Source organism: Chironomus tepperi, unplaced genomic scaffold (assembly GCF_022539635.2).
Source record: "Chironomus tepperi strain 1889 unplaced genomic scaffold, CSIRO-AGI_Ctep_v1 contig_172, whole genome shotgun sequence".
In the NCBI taxonomy this organism is placed as follows: Eukaryota; Metazoa; Arthropoda; class Insecta; order Diptera; family Chironomidae; genus Chironomus; species Chironomus tepperi.
Window position 1 is genome coordinate 421,563 of NW_027226294.1, and position 21,779 is coordinate 443,341.

The following is a 21,779-nucleotide window of genomic DNA, read 5'->3' on the forward strand; positions in this document are numbered from 1 at the left end:
CAATAAATATTTGTTAAATTTGATGAATTCAGTTTCTTGACATGGGGATCATTCACAAATGACGTCCAAAATCATTTTTCGGTTAATTTTGGTAAAAAATTTAAAATGTCTTGACTTTAAACCAGAGTTGGTATCTCAAATGTTGCCACTGCAGTGACGAGACGGCAGTATACTTAGAATCAAGTGGTTGTCCATTGGGTTCTAAGCATGCTGCCGTTTTGCTGCCATATTGGCAACATTTCAATATGTGCTGATCTGGCATGACTCCATTGTTGAGGTGCATTTTTGGACTTTTGGAGTCTCTGCTTTAACCCACCTTTTGATCCACTAAATTGAACATCATATGTGGACATCCCCTTTTAAATTATGTTTAGTTCTTATCAATGTCTTAAAATTATAATTTATAGTTATGTACTAGCAAAATATACCTCATCTTTTTTATGTTTACATATTATTATGTTCTTAAGATTAATTATTTCAGGTTGCATTATCTGTCTCTTATGTTTCACTGCAGCTTTTCAATATTTCCGTAAGCTTTTTATTTTTTGACTTAAGCTTTCAAGTTCATTCAATCAGATTTAATATTTCTAACACTATTGATTCTCATTTTAGTTTTATTATTACTATGGCTTTAATTAATTCACTTAAGCAAAGATATTTTCTTCTTTTTTTCTTGTTGGCTTTCCGTTAAAATTATAATATTTATAATAATTGAATTAACTTAGAGCAACAATAATTTAATTATCAACATGTAAAATAGAATTATTAATAATTTAAAAAAAATTATTACAACATTTCCATTCTCTCCATCTTACTCACGCGTACTTTCAAGCCTTATTAACTGAAAACAAAAAGAAATCATCGTTCATCAGCAAAATAATAAAATTACAAAAATACTCGACCTTATCGAGCGCATTTTTGTCCCAGCGATCAATAATTGGTTTTATCATTTAACGGTTTTTTAGAATTTGAATTTTCTAACGGTTATTAAAAATTCAAATTTATTGAAAGCAACGCTTTACAATGTTTTTCTTTTGTTTTTGAAACGAAAAATCATTAAATTACGTGCATAGAGATTTTGCGCTTCGAGACCAATCAGCCAGTTAGCGAACCAGCCAGTCAGCCGAACAAAGTGTATTATTAAGCGCCCTTAATTTCAAAAATGCGCTAAAAAGGGTGAACAGCATTAAACAAAGGAAAGCAAAAATTAATAATGAAAACACAAATGAGGCTCGATTCCTTTCTCTTAAATGTTAATTAACAGAAACAAATGTACAATAGAAGTTTGAAGATGCTGCTTAATTACTATAGATTTCTTTTTACAGAACCGATTCCATTTGATTCAGTTCTTTGCCTTTGACATCGCCACCTATTCTTTTTGGAGGTTGTTCTGATGAGGGCGAAGGAGCTGTTTTGACAATTTTTGGAACTAATTATGAACAGAATGAGATTCTTTAATGAGATGGACATTATGAATAGGGAATTAAATGGAAACTTACTCATTGTTATTGGTTGATCATTCTCATCATATTCATATTCGTCGTTCTCTTCGATTGGTGTGAGAACTTCAACATGTATGGGACTTTCAGGTTGATCTCTATATTTTGCTGCCACAGGAGCAAGGAAACTGGCAATTGCTGATAAACCGAATAAAGCACCTGCCGTATAAAATGGAATATCATAGCTTTTTGTAGCCTCATATATTGCACCAGCAAGAGGTGTGCCAATGATTGCTGTTTGAAAAGGAAAGTGATTAATGACTTGTTTACATGATTATTGTTTATGTTTGAAAATTACCTGCAATACCACGGAAGAGAATTAATAATCCAAAGGCATTTGTTAGCTTCTCGAGTCCAAGAAGATCCACAAGAATAATGGAAGTCAATGAAATGTACCCAGCTGAATTAAAGATAATGAACTTTAGAAATCATGATAATGATAACAAGTGATACACACTTACCGATAGCCAATCCAAAGAAGAAGGCCATAATTATATAACTAGTAAAGCTTGAGCATAAGGGAGTTAATCCAACTGATATGGTACAAATAACGAGGCAAATATTATTGAGAAATAGTGAATCGACTGATGGAAAATCTGCAACATATCCGCAAACGATACGAGCGAATGTGTTTGTTATTCCAATAACTGATATAAGCAATGGAGCTTGGGATTTCTCAATGCCCTATACAGATGGAAATATAATTAGAATTGATTGAGTAATGATAAAATTCCAATGACTTACATTTGCTTCCGCAGCTGATACGAGATAAAAGAATGGAATATAAAGCGCAGCCATACCTAAGAATTGGAAAAGTTATTGTTATTCATAATAGATTACAGCATTAAGTTCATTATTACCGAATAAGTTTGAAATTCCGATCAACATAAATGCTGGATCACGTAATAGACTAACATCTAACATAGATGATAAGGCGGCTTTAAATGCCGGTGGAAGATTCAAACAAGGGCACGGATCGACAGTGACACTCTCGACATCATGATATTGCGATGTATCATGTCGATGTTCTTTCTCAAAACGCGGAAGTGAAAGAACTGAATTTCGATATTCGGCCAATGATTTTTGTGACTGATATTCTTTCAAGTTTGTCACTGACCCAGAATAGAAGATATCTTTTCTTGATAATGGACGTACCATTTGTGGTTTATGACTCAATGACGTCTTTGATGTGAATTCCTAAACAATTGAACAAATATTTATATTAAAACTTAACAAAACTGGATCGTCATGACTAGAATGAAACAAGTTGTGCATTGTCATGTGTTTATGTCTGTATAAAACATGTGATATTTGGAAGTATATTTTAAATCATGCACTTTTTTGTAATTATGACAAAATTTAAAGCAAAATTTTTGTATGTTAGTGATATTTAAGTCCAAAATAATAAGGTAATCATGCATTAGTGAGGCAGTTTTTGTGTGTGCGTTAAATTGTATATGCAATGAAATATAATATAGAGAATTTATCAATATAAATAAGATAGAAAATAGCAAGCAGCAAATAAAATTTTCACCATGTGATTTAATACCCAGAGCAAGAGAAACATATCATTAAATCTATAGATGCAGAAGATTTTGAAAGTAAATTTTGATTTTGTGAAATACTAACGAATTCATCAGAATATTTGCTGCCGATAGATCCTCTTGAATGTCTTTTTTGAGTACATACATCACCATTTGTTCCGTCCATATCACCACGTGATGAGGCTTTAATTGGATTTAATGATGGCTGATATCGTCCTGATTCAGATGACTTCCTGGCACGGAATGTTGGAACTGAACCATTCTTTGGAATTCCTAGAATATTTCACAAAGTTATGTCATTGTCCATAAAACAATTGAGCTTAAATCTTACCCGATCCTTGAGATGAAAAGACGGGTTGACTAGCATTTCTTGGTATATTATTATTGTCAACAGCTAAGCTATCATTAGCATCTGATTCTGAATTTCTATTTCTTTGTCTATTGATATTTTTGACATCTGGAGGACTTTGTACTTCAACAGTTGTGCCATTTCCATTCGAACTAACTACATTGGATTCAGAAATTGTCGGCAATGTTGCAACAGGATGCATTTGATTTTGTGCCAATTGATCAAGTGCTAAGCTTGAATGAACACCGGGATCGACATTAAGAGGCATCTTGAGTTTTTGCTTTACGGTTCCATCAGGCATTGTTACTGTGAAATATGATCCAGTAATTGATCCACGTTCCATTTGAAGTCTTTTTTCCTCATACATCCTCTGCATTAATGGTTTCTCCTTACTCTTCTTTGGATATGTTAGTGGGCGCATCAATGCTGTTGATAAATGTTAATTAAATACCTTTGGGGTTCATTAACATTCATGAATGAAATATTATAATTACCTCCAAAGATTGCACAATTTAAAATAATTCCAGCAAGTACTATATTGGCACCCTGAGAGAAAAAGTTTCATAAATGAATAATTTTGGCAAATTATCATAAAAAAGATTATTTATAGAGATTTACCTTCCATCCTCCAAACTGCTTAAGCAAAAATGTAGCTAGCGGTGCAAATACGAAAGTACCGAAACCTGATCCACATACAGCAATTCCAGTTGCAAGCGATCGTTTTTTCTCAAAGTACAAGCCACAAAGTACTACAGCTGGGAGATAAATCATACCAAATCCAATTCCACCCATTACACCATACGTCAACATCAACATATTAACACTCGTGCTGAATGTACTAAGTACGAAAGCAGTACATGATAATATACTGCCAGCTATACACACTGCTCGACATCCAAACTTGTTGCAAAGACCAGAAACAACTGGACCTGTAGATTAAAAGCTTAAGTAATTAAAGCAAATTGTGACTATATATCTTGATCATACCTGCTGTTAAATACATTCCACTTAGAAGACTACCAACCCACGCCACTTTTCCTGGACCCTCCCCATAATATGCTACAAATTCATTCAAAAAGACACCAAATGTGTACGCAATTCCATCAACAATCATATTACAACAGAATGATGCTATCACAATAATCCATCCATAGCCCTAAATGGAGAGAAAAAGATGTTAATGCCATCATAATAATAGTATAGATGTGGACTTACCCCGTCAGGAGGTGGAGGTAATTCATTATAATTAATTTCATCGTCATCATCTGTCTCGTGTATTTCAGCTGTTAGTCGTGCGGCCTCTTCGCATGCCAATTCACTATCAGTCTATGGATGACGAAATGAGAAAAAACTTTCGTAAGATTTCTTATTTTATATAAATTAAAATGTCAAGCATATATCGCGTGATTATTGTAAGAATTTTTGTAAATGAAGTCCAATAAAATAAAAAATTCAACACTCAACTTAGTTGCCAATTAGTTTTAATCAATTTGTTTATCCAATAGAAATAAATTAAAGAAGAAAGTATTTCAAAAGCATTTTAAAAACACGTGTTTTTATTGTAAAGCATATAATGAACCAAAATCAAGATTGTTGCTGTCGGAGAGATGAATATCTGTTGCGAAATTCTTTATTTTCATAACTTGTTTCATAAAAAAATTGATTCATTTTAATTCATCACTTTTTTCCTATAGCTGCAACTCTTACTTCATTGGAATTAATTAACAAACTTGAGAAATGTGAAAAATTCGAGAACAAATTCTCAGAATTATGAAGGAAATCAAGATGTTAAATTAGAATAAAGTTAGAGAATGCAAGGCTTCCTATGGCTTTGAAATCTGAAACTATGTATGAGAAAATTAATTCTAAACTATTTGTGGGAAAATATTTTCTCAGTATTTATTTGAAGATTTTTGGGATTCCTTGAAGGTTTACTACAGTTTACTTGATTGAATTCTCATTGTGTTGTCTAAGTTTAAAGTTCCTATGTCTTTATTCTTTGTGCTGAGTTGACTTAAAGAACATCACAATAAAATTGAAATATTTTGTAAATAACTTGATTCAAGTTTTAACTATGACAAATACTCATGCACTGCTTAATTTAACAGTAATCTACTGTATCTGCAATGTATCTAAATGTAAGAATACCTTACAGATTGTAAATAATAACCTACTTAGATGTTTATTGTTCGGATTTTAAAAGCAGACTAAATATTTCAAAAAAGGGTTTACAACTATGTTGTACTAAGGGGAATTAAATGAAATTTGTTGTAAATACTGGAAAATACAATTTGAATTTTCAATGACCGTTAATTCATTCTCAACATCAATCTAAACATCGATGTTAAAATAATCATTAAAATGCAAAGTTTACTGAAGTAGAATTCGTAAATGTTGCTATAGTTTTAAAGATTCTCCGAATCAGAAGGTTAAAGTAAGCCGAATTAAGAGTCCCGAGCGACGTAAATGAAGAAGACTTCGTCACGGAACTTTAAAGGCTCCGCTAAACTTCTTTTATAAACATTAAATGGAAGCGATCAATTTTTGGCAGCAATAGGGATGACCAACGTAGACGGCTCCCATTTGGTATTAATATAAGAAGTTTAGCGGAGTCTTTATAGTTCCTGGTTGGAGCTTTCATCATTTGTGTCGCTCGGGAGTGTAAAGCTTTAAATATCAAAATAAACTCCAGGTGTGAATTAAAATAGTAAATTTCAAAAAATGCGTTGTGATTTTCCACTTGTCAACACTTAACTTGATCAGCTCATTCATCATTCGTTATGATTGCTGACATGAGAGTCAACATTGCATGTGTAATGTTGATAGATCAAACTTTTATTTTTTATTAATCGAAAGCAATTAAAAACTATCATTTTTATTGTTGCAATGTAAATACTTTTTTTTTAAAATGTAGACAGCATGTTAGAATTAAAAATATTGCTATGTAAAAGCATCAATTAATGGTATATGATATGTAATCAGTTCAATAACATACAAGCATGTTTGTTAAGCAATGTCAGAAAGTATTTGCAATTAATAATCAATTTGTCTTTTATTGTAGCTATCAATTCATTAATTCATTAATCGTATGTCGGTTGTAAATAAAGATGTGAAGCAAGAACCTCGTCAATCATCGTTATTGTGTCTGTGGATGACTATAGCATCCAAAAAAAATTGACTCTAAATTGATAAGAATCCTCAAATATATCTATCAAGTTACGTTTTAATGATACAAATATTTATTTATCGCCCATAATAATAATAATAATCAAGTTCTGTATTGTAGCTTCATATTCTAAAGAAGAAAAACATGTTATTGACGTTAATAGAGCACTTTTAATAAACATTATTAACAAAATTTTTATGTAAATGATTTTCTGATGGCCATCAATATAATTCATTTTTTTTTTTTGGCATACGATGGTGTGGATGTTTGCTTCTGTTATTAGATTAGATTATCAGACATGTTATTGGAATTTTGTACTTGTGTACTTTAAAGTCGATTGGCAATACCTCGTTGCTACCTCATAATACCACATAATCTTAAATCTTTCAAGATATTATTATGTATAGTCATTGCTATGCTGTAATCAGAGTTGTAAGATAGGTGACCTTTGAAAAGGTACCTAACTGTAGCATGGTAGGTTATGTCTTGTGAAGGCATTACCTAAGGAAAAGCAAACAAATTTGCCTTATTGAAGGCTTTCTTAGCCAAGTCCAAAACTTGGATAAAGGCACTGTCTAGCCAAAGGTAATAGTTTTTGCTTTTGCCTAGGCACTGCCAAACCTAGCGTAAATTTGAGTAGGGACCTAATGTTTTTGTAGAAATGAGAAAGGAAATGGCATGTCTATTAATGTCACTGTCTTGACACAAACTATTGCCTTTGGCTAAGCAGTGACTTTGCCTAGGTTTTGCCTTCTACTAGGCATTGGCTTTGCCTAAGTATTGCTTTTGATTAGGCAATGACATTGCCTAGGTATTGTCTTTGGCTAGGCAGTGCCTTTGTCTAGGTAGTGTCTTTGGCTAGGCAGTGACTTTGCCTAGTTATTGTCATTGGCTAGGCAGTGACTTTGCTAATGTATTGCCTTTGGGTAAGCAGTGATTTTGCCTAGATATTGTCTTTGGCTAGACAGGGACTTTGCCTAAGTTTTGTCTTTGGCTAGGCAGTACCTTTGTCTAGATATTTGCCTTTGGGTAGGCAAGCCTAGAAAAAGGTAAATTTGTTCCTATCTAAAAGTAAGGCGGGGGAATGCTTGTCATAGATTTCAGCCTTTAATAGCAAATCGATAGATTCCAACTCTGGCTGTAATATTGTGTAATTAATTTCATTTGCCATGACGTTTATCACAATAAAATAGTACTAAATGTTGTAGTTCTTCCTATGGAGAATGATTTTAGGTCATTTATAAAGTTACTACACATTATCAAAAATGAAAATTGTGTTAACACTTATCGTTCAGTTATCGACAACAAATAAGAATGAAATTTTTTATTTTATGGCAAATAAGATAATCACAAGTAGGAGGTATACACATGTAAAGAATTAAGCCAGAAATTTTATTGTTATCACATTTATTTTTCAAAAGTTCATTCATTGCCAATGTAATCAATATAAAGTACTTATATGGAGCTGAAATCTGCAATATATTGATGTATATAGGGAAATAATGTATAAAGTTGTTGCTGAATGCCAGTTATTATCAACAATTTATGATAAATGAGATTTTTTTGCTTTCAATTCAATCCACTTCAATTGAAAATACATATTTTTTCATGTAATTGAAATACAATAAAATATAATCGAAGGGAAGCAACAAGTTGTGGCGTTAAATTCTCCAAAAAAAATGAAGCATAATGCATGCAATTTTTTGAAATTAAATCACAGACATGTCTATGGAAAATTTCTTTTGATGAATAACATGCCACATAGCTAAAATTAGGTAGTAATCGCTCAAATTTCGACGTATCAAAAATATTTTGACAGGCAATGAAATTATTATTGTACAGCAAGAACTGAGAGAAATGCAACAGTCAGAGGTATATTCAAATTTGTTGATGACAATCCTAGGAGTCAATGATACTGCTTTTTGAGTACCGTAGTGGTCTTTCTGTATCATTATAGCAAGTTAGATATTATAATGTAGCCGGAGAGCACAGGACAGAGAAATGAACTAAAATCCACCACTGGGCAGACTTGACTCTGGTCTGAGGCTGGACTGCATCAAATCTGGTCTGGAACCAGTCACCCTGGCATGAGGCCGATTTTTGACCATTTCTACGTCGTATGACTTTCGGGATGAAAAAGAATGAATCCCGAGTGACATACTGGAGCCGGATACCCTAGTAGCTTAGCCACTTGGATGCCCTAGAGCATGGTACACCAGTTACATCCATTTTGATTATAACTCAGTATAAAGTACATTGATTTTCAGTTCAATGGTTTGGCACCCAACATAAATTTAATTATTTTGTCATCAAAATGACCCAAAAAGAAGCGAGATTGAGGCACCCCGTCACTTTGACAATTTGCCTCTCCAACAAGAGCTGCAACCGTACTCTAATGACTAAGCTTCATTTCTCAGAAGTAAATCATCTAGCAATAACTATTTTAAATACACCACTGACCGCAGCTTCAAATAAAAAAAACTTGAAGAGGAAATTCTATGACAAAATAAAGATAGAAAACAAAATCAGGTTGAATAGACTTTGACTTCTAATAGAATGAATCATGCTGGAAATCAGACCTCAATAATATTGTTTCTAAACATTATGTTGATGATAGCAAAGTTTACAGAGAAATAAAAATTTATGAGATAACTCTGCAGCTGATTCATAAAAATTAAAATGCATAAAATCATTTATGGACCCGAGCAGCACAATGTGTAAGCTAGGTGCTCCGCAAGGCACCATTAACAGTAAGACGCGAAATTGCACCAAGTGCATTGCGACCCAATTATACGAAATAAATTAAGGGATCCCGATGACAGAGACAGAGACAGAGACTTTCTGGATTAGTCTCGAGTCTTGGTAGTTCCGAGCCTGGATCTCGAGAATTTGTCGAGACATAAACTTCCAGAAACCTCAAAATAATGAAATTTGTCACATTGTGCCACTCGGGTGATGAATAATAATTTTAATGTTTTCACAGTAAAGCCAATTAGTATGAACTCCAATTAATTGACTGGCAAGCTTAATAATTAAGGCAAAGCGGAAAAGAAGTTAATTTCTTTCATCATTTAGTAATTACCTTATTATTATCCATTTTTTCTATTTTATAATTTTATATGCCAAATTTTACACTTATTACTTCTGTTCTTTGACTTTTTTTAGAGCGCCAATATTTTCTATGCCTTTATTTCTTTTTGTTTTTGTTTTGGTTCTCTCACAATTCAATGATCCGTTCAATGCTGTGATACATAACACATATTAGAATTAGCACACAATTTGTTAAATAATTATAATTATAGTGAGAGTAGTAATGAGAGGAATTTAATGCTTTATTTTGGAAGTGAAATTTGTGATTCTTTGTTATTTTTTTGAGAATGCTACACACGCGCGCACTTTTTTAATATACTTGATGTATAGTTTTTAACTTAATAAATGCAAAACAATAAAGAACATGTCACATAGACGTAGGCACTGTATTCTTCTCAACTTATTACCATGTGACAATCACTAAATATTCCCGCCGAGGAAATCTGATCCATTCATTGGAAAAGTTTCTCATAAACTGAAGCAAAAAATTCTCCTGATAAGCGAAAAAGCTTAAATTCGAAATAGAATTAAGAATCTCAAGTAGCTCGGCATATATTTTGACACGAAGTTTTACGATTCAGTTTCAAGTCGTGCTATGTACTTTTGATTTCATTCATAAAGAGCAATTAGTTTATTATTTTTTATTGCTTAATATAGCGGAAAAGTGTAAACTTAACATCGATGTCTATTTTATAAAATGATGAGTTTTACAATATCTATTTTTGGCACTTCCCATATCGCAAAGTTATGTATATGCAATTGAGAGAGAGTACATTGTATGTAAGATTTGAAGGAACGCCAGCGATTATTTATTCAATATAATATTTATGTTTGGAATAAAATTGCTCTTGTATTTGTGCATCGATGACTGATAAGAATTGTGACTACATAGTAATTAATTGAGAGTAACAGTGTTTCCCATTATATAGTGAAAAGTGGATAGATGTGACATTTGTTTTGCTCCGTATTGCTGAATATTGTTGTGGTATTTTTAAAGGTGCTTAAAGAGCAAACCAGTAAGGCATAGCCTCTTAGTTAAAAATAGTCGCAAATATCACAAGTCGGTTAATTAACCCAAAATCCGGTTCCATACTGTGACTCTGGCATGGATGGATTGAAATCAAATCCGAAACCAAGTTAGAGTCATGCCGGTCTGGGTCTTGATTTTTGCTCAATTAACCGACTTCAGCTATTCGTGAGCAACTATTTAGCAAATTCTTAATTGGCATTTTTGACAATCTTCTTGGATTTTTGAATTTTGTAAGGAATTGTCGACTAGAGCCGACTTGACTCCATTTAAAATTAAAAGCGACTTTGAGCTCTTTGTTATTGTTGTTTCTTCCAATTCTGGCTCAGGTTCAGGCTACTATACCCTAGTAATTAAACCCTTAAGAAGGTAGTTAGTTTTATGGCCTAGAGCAGTATTGGGCAAACTGTGTTCCGCCAAAAATTTTTGGAATTACCATGAACTCCATGCCGTTTACGACTTCGGTCGTGGCTTACCATTTAGGTGTGCCAATGTTAAGACTCTGGAGCTTGATTAAAATTTACTAATCTAGTTCATAGAGATAGCTTTAGTTGTACATATTCTTTATGGAGTTACTGAATCGTTTAGGTGCTAGTATTTGGTCATATTGAAAGCGACTCTTCTTGGCAATAACCATGCCCTTTTGGTATGGAACAGTAAAAACTTCTGGTAAATGTATAACAGTTCTCGAGATCGAGACCAAGTCTTCGTAGTTTCTTTCTTTTACTTTGTCGATACAAAGTCAAACAATTCCTTTGTAATCACGAGACTCGATCTTGGCCTCGAAACCGAGAATTCGGAAAACCTTAGTCATAACGTCACCGTCATGACGTGTCGCTTAAAATTGTAAGCATCACAAATTCGAAAAATTCCATAAATTATTAAACTGTAAATTTAATTTCATCCGTAAAGTCACGTAAACGTTACGACTTCATATCGCTTTTTTGTATCACAACACATTTAGCGCTGAAGTTGTTCGATTTTATCCTCAAACAAGTCATGAATGAATATTTATAAACACATCAATAATAGAATGTATAAATATAGTGTAGAAAAATTGACACTTACGCGATTAATATTCCTGATTCCGCGACGTCCACCTCTGAAATTTTCCACTGACATGTTTAAAACACTGAAAAATCTTTTTTGCACACTTTTCCTCCTTCTTTTCTTTAGCTTATTGTTTAGTACAGGGTATGTATATATATTAATAATAAATCACTTGTTTGAGAAACGAAAAAGACGGATACAGAAAAAAAAATATATTTCACTACTATTGTCTATTCAACGATCATCGATTGAATGTTGATGCATTTTTTCTCCTTTTTTTTTCTTTTTCTTTATCTTCCTTACATAAGAGTCAGTCAGAGCTACTCCTATTAATCAGCTTTAAGACATGTTTATTTCTTGATAGCTATAAATACAAATGTAAATTGTTGATGGTAATCATCAAGTAATCATTGATTATATTGTTTAATAATATGTGATAAACTATATATTTTTAGTCACTGTTTATTCTAAAGATTAACAACACAGATTATCTTCTTGTGCCCTGATAAATTATTTAGCAAGTAAACTACGATTGACGCAAACTATTTAACGATAAACGATGGAGTAAATACGGAGTAAATTAAGTCCTGTGATTTCAACAAAAGCTTGTGGGGTTATTGGATATAAGTAATGTAAACGCATTTGTTTATGGAATCTGTTACCCACACAATGCATATACTAATGAATTTATTAACTTTACGGCAGTGATGGTCAACCATTTATTTTTCGTGGAACACTTTCCCGATCAGCACATATTGAAATGTTGTCATCACGGTGACGAGGCGGCATTATACTTAGAACCAAGTGGCATCCACTTGGAAACCAAACAACCAGATTTTCCAATTGGATGACACTTGATTCTAAGTATACTGCCACCTCGTTGCTGTGGTGGCATCATTTCATTAAGAGCCGATCAAATTTAATGTTAAGGCTCATGCAGAACCGCACACGACACACGGTTTATAGTATTTCATATAATTTTTGACGGCATATAGGTTGACCACCACTGCTCCACGAAATGGGATATTTTGATATTAACAAGAAAAATCCTCGACCTTTTTGGGATTATTGATTGCTGGGTTATTCCTTTTTAAATTTTTTATTATTAAATTGATGACTCATATGTTTTGCCCAATCTTTGTTTTGGTCCGTTCATTATGTTACGTGATATACCGAAAAGTGAATATATTAAATCAGTGGTCAACCTTTTTGAATCCTGGCAGATTTTGGTGGTAAGTCACGATCGAAATTGCACACATAAGAGGTATTCAGATGGTTGTTTTGGGACTCATAACTCCAAAAATTCTGGCTATGTCCTTGGGTACACGGCATGCAGTTCATTGACATTTCCGAAAAAGTTTGACAGCACCAAGGTTGCCCATCACTTTATTAAATGAATGACCCTCTCTAAAAATATTAAATAATTGGGATGCATCCAAATATGATGTCAATCATTTAACGAATAGGAGTTGTATGACAAATGACATGACTCACAAATCAAGCTACTTCATTAAAGTATAGTCAATCAACAGCAGAGAGTCTACAAATAGCATTTTCAAGGAAGTGACGTCATTTATTTACGACTCTATACGAAAGTGCATTTACGAAATTTCTGACTCAAAACAGATGAAGACCAAGGCATTTGTAGCACATCCATCTGACTCACAAAGAAAAGTATGTAAATCTTCACTTTTCTTTGTGTATCCAGTTTCTGTTTTGCTTCTTTGTTTGATGCATTGTGCAGATATTGTCGTTTACAAAGCAGACATGAGACAATGAAAGGGAAAATGCTTTTCATTTCTCTTTCACGGAATTAGCAATAGAATGTATGATTGCTCCTTGACAAAGAACTCAAATATGTTTTCAGGCATTATTTCCGTAAATCGGCGAAATGTTGTAAGTGATAATAGAAATTGAGGCTTTTCTAAAAATAGAGTTTATACTGTTTTTTGATAAGGAACAGAAACAGTCCAAAAGTATTGTTTTGATTTGAAGGGACGCCAATGTGATAATTTTGGACATTATCATTATCTATTGCTGTTCTAGAAAAATCCAATATGAATTGGTATGCTTGACTGTTTATTCCTTATTTTCTCTCATCATCTTCTTGTTTTCCTTTTCAATGCTGACGAATCATGCAAATTATGTATGACGGAGTTATGTAAATGAATTTCTTTAAGCGAATTACTTCCACTTCAGTAAGTACATTGTCTTCATTTCTCCATTCTTTTAAATGTTTCTAAGTGTATTCAAGTGCAATATTAATTATTGTTATAAAGCAATTAAGATTTGTCGTAAGCGCATGGCAAATTGAATGCTGTTCCTAATTTTTTTACAATGTCACTCAAGAATGTCCAAATATATGCCTTAACAATTTGATGTCTAGCTACGCATTTAACACATTTTCATGAAAAATATCTCAATAAAGAATATCACATTGAAAAGTTTCATGTGACGTCCAAAACAGACATAATAACAGCAAAAATAAATAAACAAATAGACAAAATGTGCACAACTGTTGCTGAATCAAGGCTTGTGCTGGAAAATATGGTAATACTGACAATAATATGGAATAATTATTCAAGTGCATTGTATTATTCGAATAAAAAAAAATATTATGATGTAGTAAATTGTATCTTTATTCAAGGACGCGTAGGCTATATGCGTATAAATGTCACAACTCCAAAAGCTGATAAGCTCAATAATAATTTTGAAAAAAAGTTAAAATTCCTTTAACTGGAAAAAAGTCGATGAACCTTGTATTATTTTCGTTGCTTATATGCATATAACTTCGCACATACAAAGACGTTCCTTTATACGATAAGTATATACTTATCATACAACAAACCGAATCACATATATCATTATCTATATTGAGAATCATTTGTGTCCGAAAGTCATTATCATCATTTTTGCAATCACCAAAAAAAGAGAATTTGCAGCAAAATGAAATTTTCGAGTGGACGAAGTAGCTTCATTTACATAAATGTAATTTTGTTGACGATGACAAGGTCACTCATACACACAAAGACATTTAAATAATGGATATATACGTCTTCGATCAAGTCAATATCATCGATAATATGAGTGTATAAAAATAACAATAACAAATTATACACGATACACAACAAAAATTGAAGAAGTACTCGACCTTATCGAGCGACTTCAGCGCATTTTTGACGCAGCGATCAGAATTTAAAAACAAAATCCAGTAGGGTTCAAGTCACTTTCTTGATCTATAAAACAAGATCCAGGAGGATTCATATCACTTTCTCGACCTTTGAAAACAAGATCCAGTAGGATCCATGTCACTTCCTCGACATAAAAAACAAGATCCAGTAGGATCCATGTCACTTCCTTATCCACAATACAACATCCAGACACACTTCATAAAATTAATTTTTGAAAATAATTTAACGGTTTTCTGAAATTCAAACTTTCTAACGGTTTTAAAAAATTTAAAATCTGCCCACAAAAAGTTGATTACATTTTGTACTGAAATCAAAAATTCATTAATTATCGTGTTTAGACATTGTTTTAAACTTTCTAAGTGGATTCACGGCCAATAGCTTGATCGAATGGAACCAATACAACAGATCCGAGCTCTACGATGTCTAGTTTTAGAGTTTTTAGAGAGTAGCCGCCGAACGACCAAACAAAATGAATTATTAAGCTGCCTATTTTATTCAAAAATGCGGTAAAAAGAAGTATCAACTATAGCGAGTGAGGTAGAGGGAAAAAGTTATGAATGATAAAAATGACAACCACGTGTACATGAAATGTTAAGCTTGTAGAGAGAAAAGAATAAAAAAAACATTTATTTGCACTCATAGAAGTGATTTACACTACGCCATAATATGAAGTAACTGAGGTTCCTTCATTCACCATATTCACATTGTGCGCGAGTCAAGTTGCGAAGAATATTTTTTTTTTGAATCAGCTGTTTTTGATATTTTTCCACACACATACACTCCCACACTTTGTATATATATCTATATTATTATATTTTTTTTTATATTGCCACAGAGGAATCAAGAAGAAGAAGAGGAAAGAAAGAAAATTTTTTTTCACGTCAACTTTTTTAATTCTTTTTTTTTCTAAAATTTCTTCGTCAAATCACAATTTGATTTTGCACATTGTAGAATTGAAAATTTCACCTCGAAAAACTTTATTTTATTTATTTTTTTTTTCGTATAATGTAAAACCTTGAGATTCCAAGTTGAAACTGTTTTCTTTTTCATTTATTCAACTATTAGAGAGAAAAAAGTTGCTGAATCAGACAATAATGTCTGTGACATAAAGATTTTTTTTATCGAAACAAAGATTGCTTTTCATTCTAGACTTCCATGTCGACTTTTTTTTTTCATTTTGTTCATGACATCGAATAAATAGTCATCAAATTAATCAGGGCACATATGAACAATAACCACAAAACTTATACCTTAAATGTTAATGAAAATATCAGCGAACAGTTCGCGACACTCAAATGATTCAAACTAAAGCACTATGAATTTGTTATTCTATATTTCTTTGAGCGCGAACAACAAAAAATGAAAAATCGAATGAAATTGAACAAATTTTTCCTCACACTGAGTTTGAATGACTGCACAGCAATATACGTAGTATTTGTGAGCAGTGCGCGAGAGGGATTTTACAATTTTCTGAGAGAGCGGAAAGGAAAAAAGCTAAGGAAAATCCAGCATTGGAAAGTTTATACAAAATAAGGAATGCAAATTGGACAAGCAACAGTTCTTAAATGGATCTATTTAATTCATTTGAAAAAATTAAGAACTTTTTTCGTTACGCGCAAAGCTTACTAAGAATTTTGAAAGAAAAAAGCTCAAAAGTTTTTCAAATAAATAAAGAATAACGGTTTTTGTTGACAAATACAATTTTGAATCTTACAAAAAGTTTAACGGTTTTGTAAATTTTGAAATGATTTGACAACAAGACAACAAAAAAGTTTAAGACGATTTAATGAAAAAAAACGTAAAATTTTATTAGTTTTAGTTTTATTAATAAAAAACAAGGTGAATGTTTGAAATGCGTGCCGGATAATATGGCATCTAAAGAAAGCTATAAGGATAGACAGGAAAATGAATTAGAAGTGCTTAAGGTGAGTAAATATAACATGAAATTTCATCATTTGAAAACATATTTTTTATCAATTTATATCTTTGTAGTCAATATTTGGTGATGATGTGATAGATTTACGTGAAAAAGATGGAAAATGGGAAGGATTGAATCTGAAAATTAAATTAGAACCTCAAAGAGACTCTCGTGTATCTGAAACTTTCTGTAAACTATTTTTATGCATAAAATGTCCAAAGAATTATCCAAAAGTTACTCCAATTGTAACATTCGAAGGAGTAAAAGGTTTATCAAATACAGACAAAGAAACTCTTCTGAATCAATTGAAAAAAGAGGCTTATGGACTGAAAGGAGAAGTGATGATTTTTGAGTTATGTCAACTTGTTCAATCCTTTTTACATGAACGAAATGTCCCGCCTAAAGGAAGCTTCTATGATGAAATGCTTGCCAATAAGCAAAAACGAGATCAGGATGAGTTGACGCAACAAAAAGAAAAGGAAGAAAAATTACGTCAACAACTCCAAGATGAGGTCATGAAAAGGAAAGAGCAAATCAGGAAGGAGCATCGCATTAGAAGGACTACAGTTAATGAAAGTCCAATGCGAAATATCTCATCAGAAAGTTCCAATTCCGAATCCAGATTTTATGTTGAGGCATGCGATGAGCACAAACGTACAGAAAACATTTATTTTCCAATTGAAGGACGAAAAATTCTTCAAGGTGCTTGTATTGGACATTCACTAAAAGGGTGCATTAACTTTTCTGGAATTGACTTAGCCACTGGCAGGCTATATTATTTAACAGAATGGACAATTAAATATTCTCAATTAGAAATTAAAAATCTTAAAGTAGACGAAGTGATAGATACAATCGAAAAGAAAGTTGCGGTAATATCCAAGCTACGTCACAAAAACCTTGTTGCTTATGATGGTGTTTTATGTACCAGAAAGAAAGATTCTATTGTTGTTACGCTAGTTCAAGACTTTTTATTTGGTATAAGTGTATGTAATATGTCAGCATGTTGGAATTGGAGTGCAGAATGTGTTAGTTCCATTTCAAAGAATGTCCTCGAATCACTGGTTTTTTTGCACAATAATGGAGTCTCACATGGAAATTTAATAGATTCAACAGTCTTCACTGATTCTGCAGGAAATATTAAAGTATCTGATTACAGTATTGTTCCATACCTACAAGAACTTACAACTGGAGTTCTACCAACACCAGATTTACCTTCTTTAGGATCTCTTATTGAATCACTTATGCCGACACCGCATTTAGAAATGAAAAACTTTATCAGTGAATGTAAAAGTGAACGAACATTATCAGCATCTGATTTACTAGAGCATCCGTTTTTATATCCAGTTCAAATGGGTCATGATGATTCACAAACCCCAGATAACCAAAAGCTTATGTTAAGTTGTCCGCCACCTGTTGCAGAACGTGTACAAACAAATATAAATATGCCAATTGTAATTGCTCCTTTGATTTCATCAAATCATTCACGTTTAGAGACTGAGTTTGAGCTTATTAATCATATTGGACGTGGTGCTTACGGTGATGTATTGAAAGTTAGGAATAATTTAGATAACCGCCTTTATGCCATCAAGAGAATTCCATTATCGTCGAAAAATAAACAACTTTTTAAGAAAATGACAAGAGAAGTTGAACTTTTAAGCAGATTGAATCATGAAAATGTTGTGCGATACTTCAATAGCTGGATTGAAACACAAACAACTCCCATACCAGAGCTAGAAGGAAGTGACGATGATGGCGAGTTCAGTCATAATGGAAGGAAAATAGTGAAAACGCATAGTCAAAATCGTCTTCCTGTCATTAACAGTAGTTCTTCTTCCGAAGAAGAGGATTCATTAGGACTTGGATGGAATGGTATTGATAGCGATAGTTCAAGTGATTCAGAAGATGATGGAATTGAGTTTGTTGATTCTCAAGGAAGAGTAGTAAATTACGAGGATGAAAATGACAGTGTTCAGGATAAAGCATCCAGTGACAGCCGGATAAAAGATACACGGAAATATACTATTTTATACATACAGATGGAATTTTGTGAAAAGTCTACACTACGGTCAGCCATTGATGATTCAAATCTGTTTCAAAATAAGGAACGTTATTGGAAACTCTTTAGAGAAATAGTTGAAGGTTTATCGCATATCCATCAACAAGGAATGATTCATCGGGACTTAAAATGTGAAAATATTTTCCTCGACTCTCGCGATCATGTCAAAATTGGAGATTTTGGATTAGCAACAACTAGTGTTTTGGCATTGCAAAATCAGCATACAGATTTAAATCAAACATTAAGACCTCCTCAGTTAACTTATAGTGATAGTCATACGGGTCTCGTTGGTACAGCTCTTTATGTTGCGCCGGAATTAACGGGAAAAGCTTCAAAGTCAGTTTATAATCAAAAAGTTGATCTCTATAGCTTAGGAGTAATATTCTTTGAAATGATCATGCCCCCATTAAGGACAGGAATGGAAAGAATCCAAACCATTCTGAATATAAGGAAACCAGATATTGTCTTACCTACAAGTTTGGACGATAAAGATTACAAAAATGAAATTCAACTTCTGAAATGGTTACTGGATCATAATATTAGCAAACGTCCAACATCTGAAGAGCTTCTTCAATCAGAATTACTTCCACAAGCTAAATTAGAAGTATCAGAATTACAGGAAATGCTAAGAGGAGTCTTATCAAATCCACAAAGTCGAAACTACAAGTACCTTGTTAATAGATTAATTCAGCAAGAAAGTGATCATCTGCTACAATATACTTATCATTCTGAAATTCCACTCCAAATTTCATCAGTTTTTGAAAATGTCAAAAGCAAAGTAGAAGAAATTTTCAGAAAACATGGTGGAATTGATATCCAAACTCCACTATTAATGCCATACATAAAAACAGATAAGGAGACAGTTGTTAAGTTGATGACTCATTCAGGTAAACATTATCAATGTATTTATACAGACTTGTTTTTAACTATTTCATATAATTTTAGGATGTGTCGTTACATTACCGGATGATCTACGTAGCCTATTTTTACGTTATGTTACTGCTAATGGAATCAACTTACTACGACGTTATGCAATTGGAAGAGTTTTTCGTGAATATAAGATGCATAACTCACATCCAAAACAAACATTTGGATGTGAATTTGACATCGTGACACCAACACGTGGCAATCTATTGGTAGATGCTGAGCTTCTAGTTATTGCACATGAGATCATTAGTGAATTCGATGTATTAAAATCTAAGGATATCATGTTCAAAATTAATCATACTTCCCTTATTCGTGCCATATTTTTATACTATTCTGTCCCAACTCCAAAATATAAGAATATTTTGGGATTAATCAAAGAGTTTAAGGAGGAAAAGATTTCAAAATTCCAGTTACAGTCAGCAGCCACAACTTTATTGGTGTCATGTAAACCACAAGCCATAAACTCCTTAATCGAAACGCTTCTAATTGATATCGAGATCTCAAATATTTCAAGCACCAATTTAAGAACTATAATAAAAGGACGAGGTGAAGCAGCATCACTATGTAAAGGAGCTCTTCGTGAATTAGAAACTGTCGCTAACTTAAGTCAAGCATTAGGAGTTACGGTAAGTCACACAGAATTTCCTTAATAATCCATTAATGCAATTTCCAAATTCATTTTAGCTCCCAATCCATTTGTGTGCAAGCTTGTCATTAAACTATGATTGCTCACTGTCTGGAAACATTGTTTGGGAAATGGTCGGAAAGCTGAAAAAGAAAGGAAAAGATTATCCATTAGCAACTGGAGGTCGCTATGATCATGAAATTGAGAACTATAAGAAATGGTCACAGAAAAATTCATCAACTTTTGTGAACAGAGAAAGTTATTGTGCAGGTATGACTTTCCATATTGATCGACTGGTTGGATCATTGAAAATGTTAAGCGACACGAATAGTTATCGAGCTGTAGTGGATTTAGTTGTTTATGTGACAGGATCACGTCCACCTCTTAAAGATGTTTGTCATATACTGAAAACCCTTTGGAATGCTGGAATCAAGTGCTATTATATTGAATCACAAGCTGATGATGACATTGCAAGAGATCTCGGAGCCAATCATATTATTATCCTTGGAGAAAATGGATGTTTAAGGATAAAGTCATGGCAAAATTGTCGCTATGATGAAAGAACTGTTAGTCGAGCAGAGGCTATTGACTATTTGAAGAGAAACTTGAAAACAGAGTTGAATGAAATAGAAGCAGAACCATACAATGTGATGAGGAACAATTCATTAACAAGTATCATTAACGAAAACAATGTCACTGTTGTAAGATCTTTCCAAATTGTATTCATAACTAACGAAAAACTTAATGCAAACAAGAAGAAGAGACTCGAAAACCAAATAGAGCAGAAAGTGTCTAACGTAATGCTGAAATTTTGTAAGAAGATGACATTTGTAGTATTTGCTGTTGAAATTGATGCATCACAAATTAGACAAATCCTAACATGCATAGAACCTAATCCAAAAGATCAATCTCAAAATGACTTCGACAACTTATTGAAAGGGTAATGACTACTTAATTATACAGCACCAAATATGTTACTAACTTTTATTTTATTTCCTATAGATATCCAAAAAATAAACATAGTTACCTTCAAGAAATCTACGATGAGATCACTGAAAAATTGATGAAGGATAAGAATACAACTGTTGCCGGACTATTCGGTATACAGGACTCATATTGTCGTATCGTTTTATAGATATGTTATAGCCATTCGTATTTAATATGAATGAATTTATTTGTATATGCAGCATAAAGATTAATTATTTTAAAAATAAAGAAATTTTTAATTTTTTACATGACTTTAAAATGCAACTGTCAATTTTAATTCAAATATGAATATATTAAATTTCCGCAGGGGATGAAAGTCATCGTAGCATGCCCCTCAAAAACTCAATAAA

General features: G+C 32.7%; 2 protein-coding genes across 7 annotated transcripts; one reads left to right on the forward strand and one right to left on the reverse strand.

Moving 5' to 3' along the window:
• Window positions 1-246: 246 nt before the first annotated feature.
• Window positions 247-16,322, reverse strand: LOC139088988 (monocarboxylate transporter 5). 6 transcript variants are annotated; one of them, XM_070638368.1, is made up of 15 exons: window positions 16,167-16,322; window positions 11,744-12,089; window positions 9,641-9,800; window positions 4,608-4,718; window positions 4,380-4,548; window positions 4,011-4,321; window positions 3,887-3,938; window positions 3,375-3,818; window positions 3,129-3,316; window positions 2,360-2,696; window positions 2,244-2,299; window positions 1,961-2,183; window positions 1,798-1,899; window positions 1,500-1,733; window positions 1,232-1,429 (listed from the first exon to the last, which is right to left on the reverse strand). In XM_070638368.1, exons 3-15 carry the CDS (start codon window positions 9,653-9,655, stop codon window positions 1,320-1,322), a joined length of 2,352 nt encoding a protein of 783 aa, XP_070494469.1. In that variant the 5' UTR covers window positions 9,656-9,800; window positions 11,744-12,089; window positions 16,167-16,322; the 3' UTR covers window positions 1,232-1,319. The 6 variants fall into 6 exon arrangements, with proteins under 6 accessions (XP_070494473.1, XP_070494469.1, XP_070494472.1 ...); XM_070638372.1 differs by lacking the exons at window positions 1,232-1,429; window positions 9,641-9,800 and adding an exon at window positions 247-841; XM_070638371.1 differs by lacking the exon at window positions 9,641-9,800 and having other exon boundaries at window positions 3,189-3,316.
• Gcn2 (eukaryotic translation initiation factor 2 alpha kinase Gcn2) lies at window positions 15,893-21,675 on the forward strand. Its single transcript, XM_070638366.1, has 5 exons — window positions 15,893-16,841; window positions 16,909-19,777; window positions 19,836-20,443; window positions 20,502-21,382; window positions 21,445-21,675. Exons 1-5 carry the CDS (start codon window positions 16,785-16,787, stop codon window positions 21,575-21,577), a joined length of 4,548 nt encoding a protein of 1,515 aa, XP_070494467.1. The 5' UTR covers window positions 15,893-16,784; the 3' UTR covers window positions 21,578-21,675.
• Window positions 21,676-21,779: the final 104 nt, after the last annotated feature.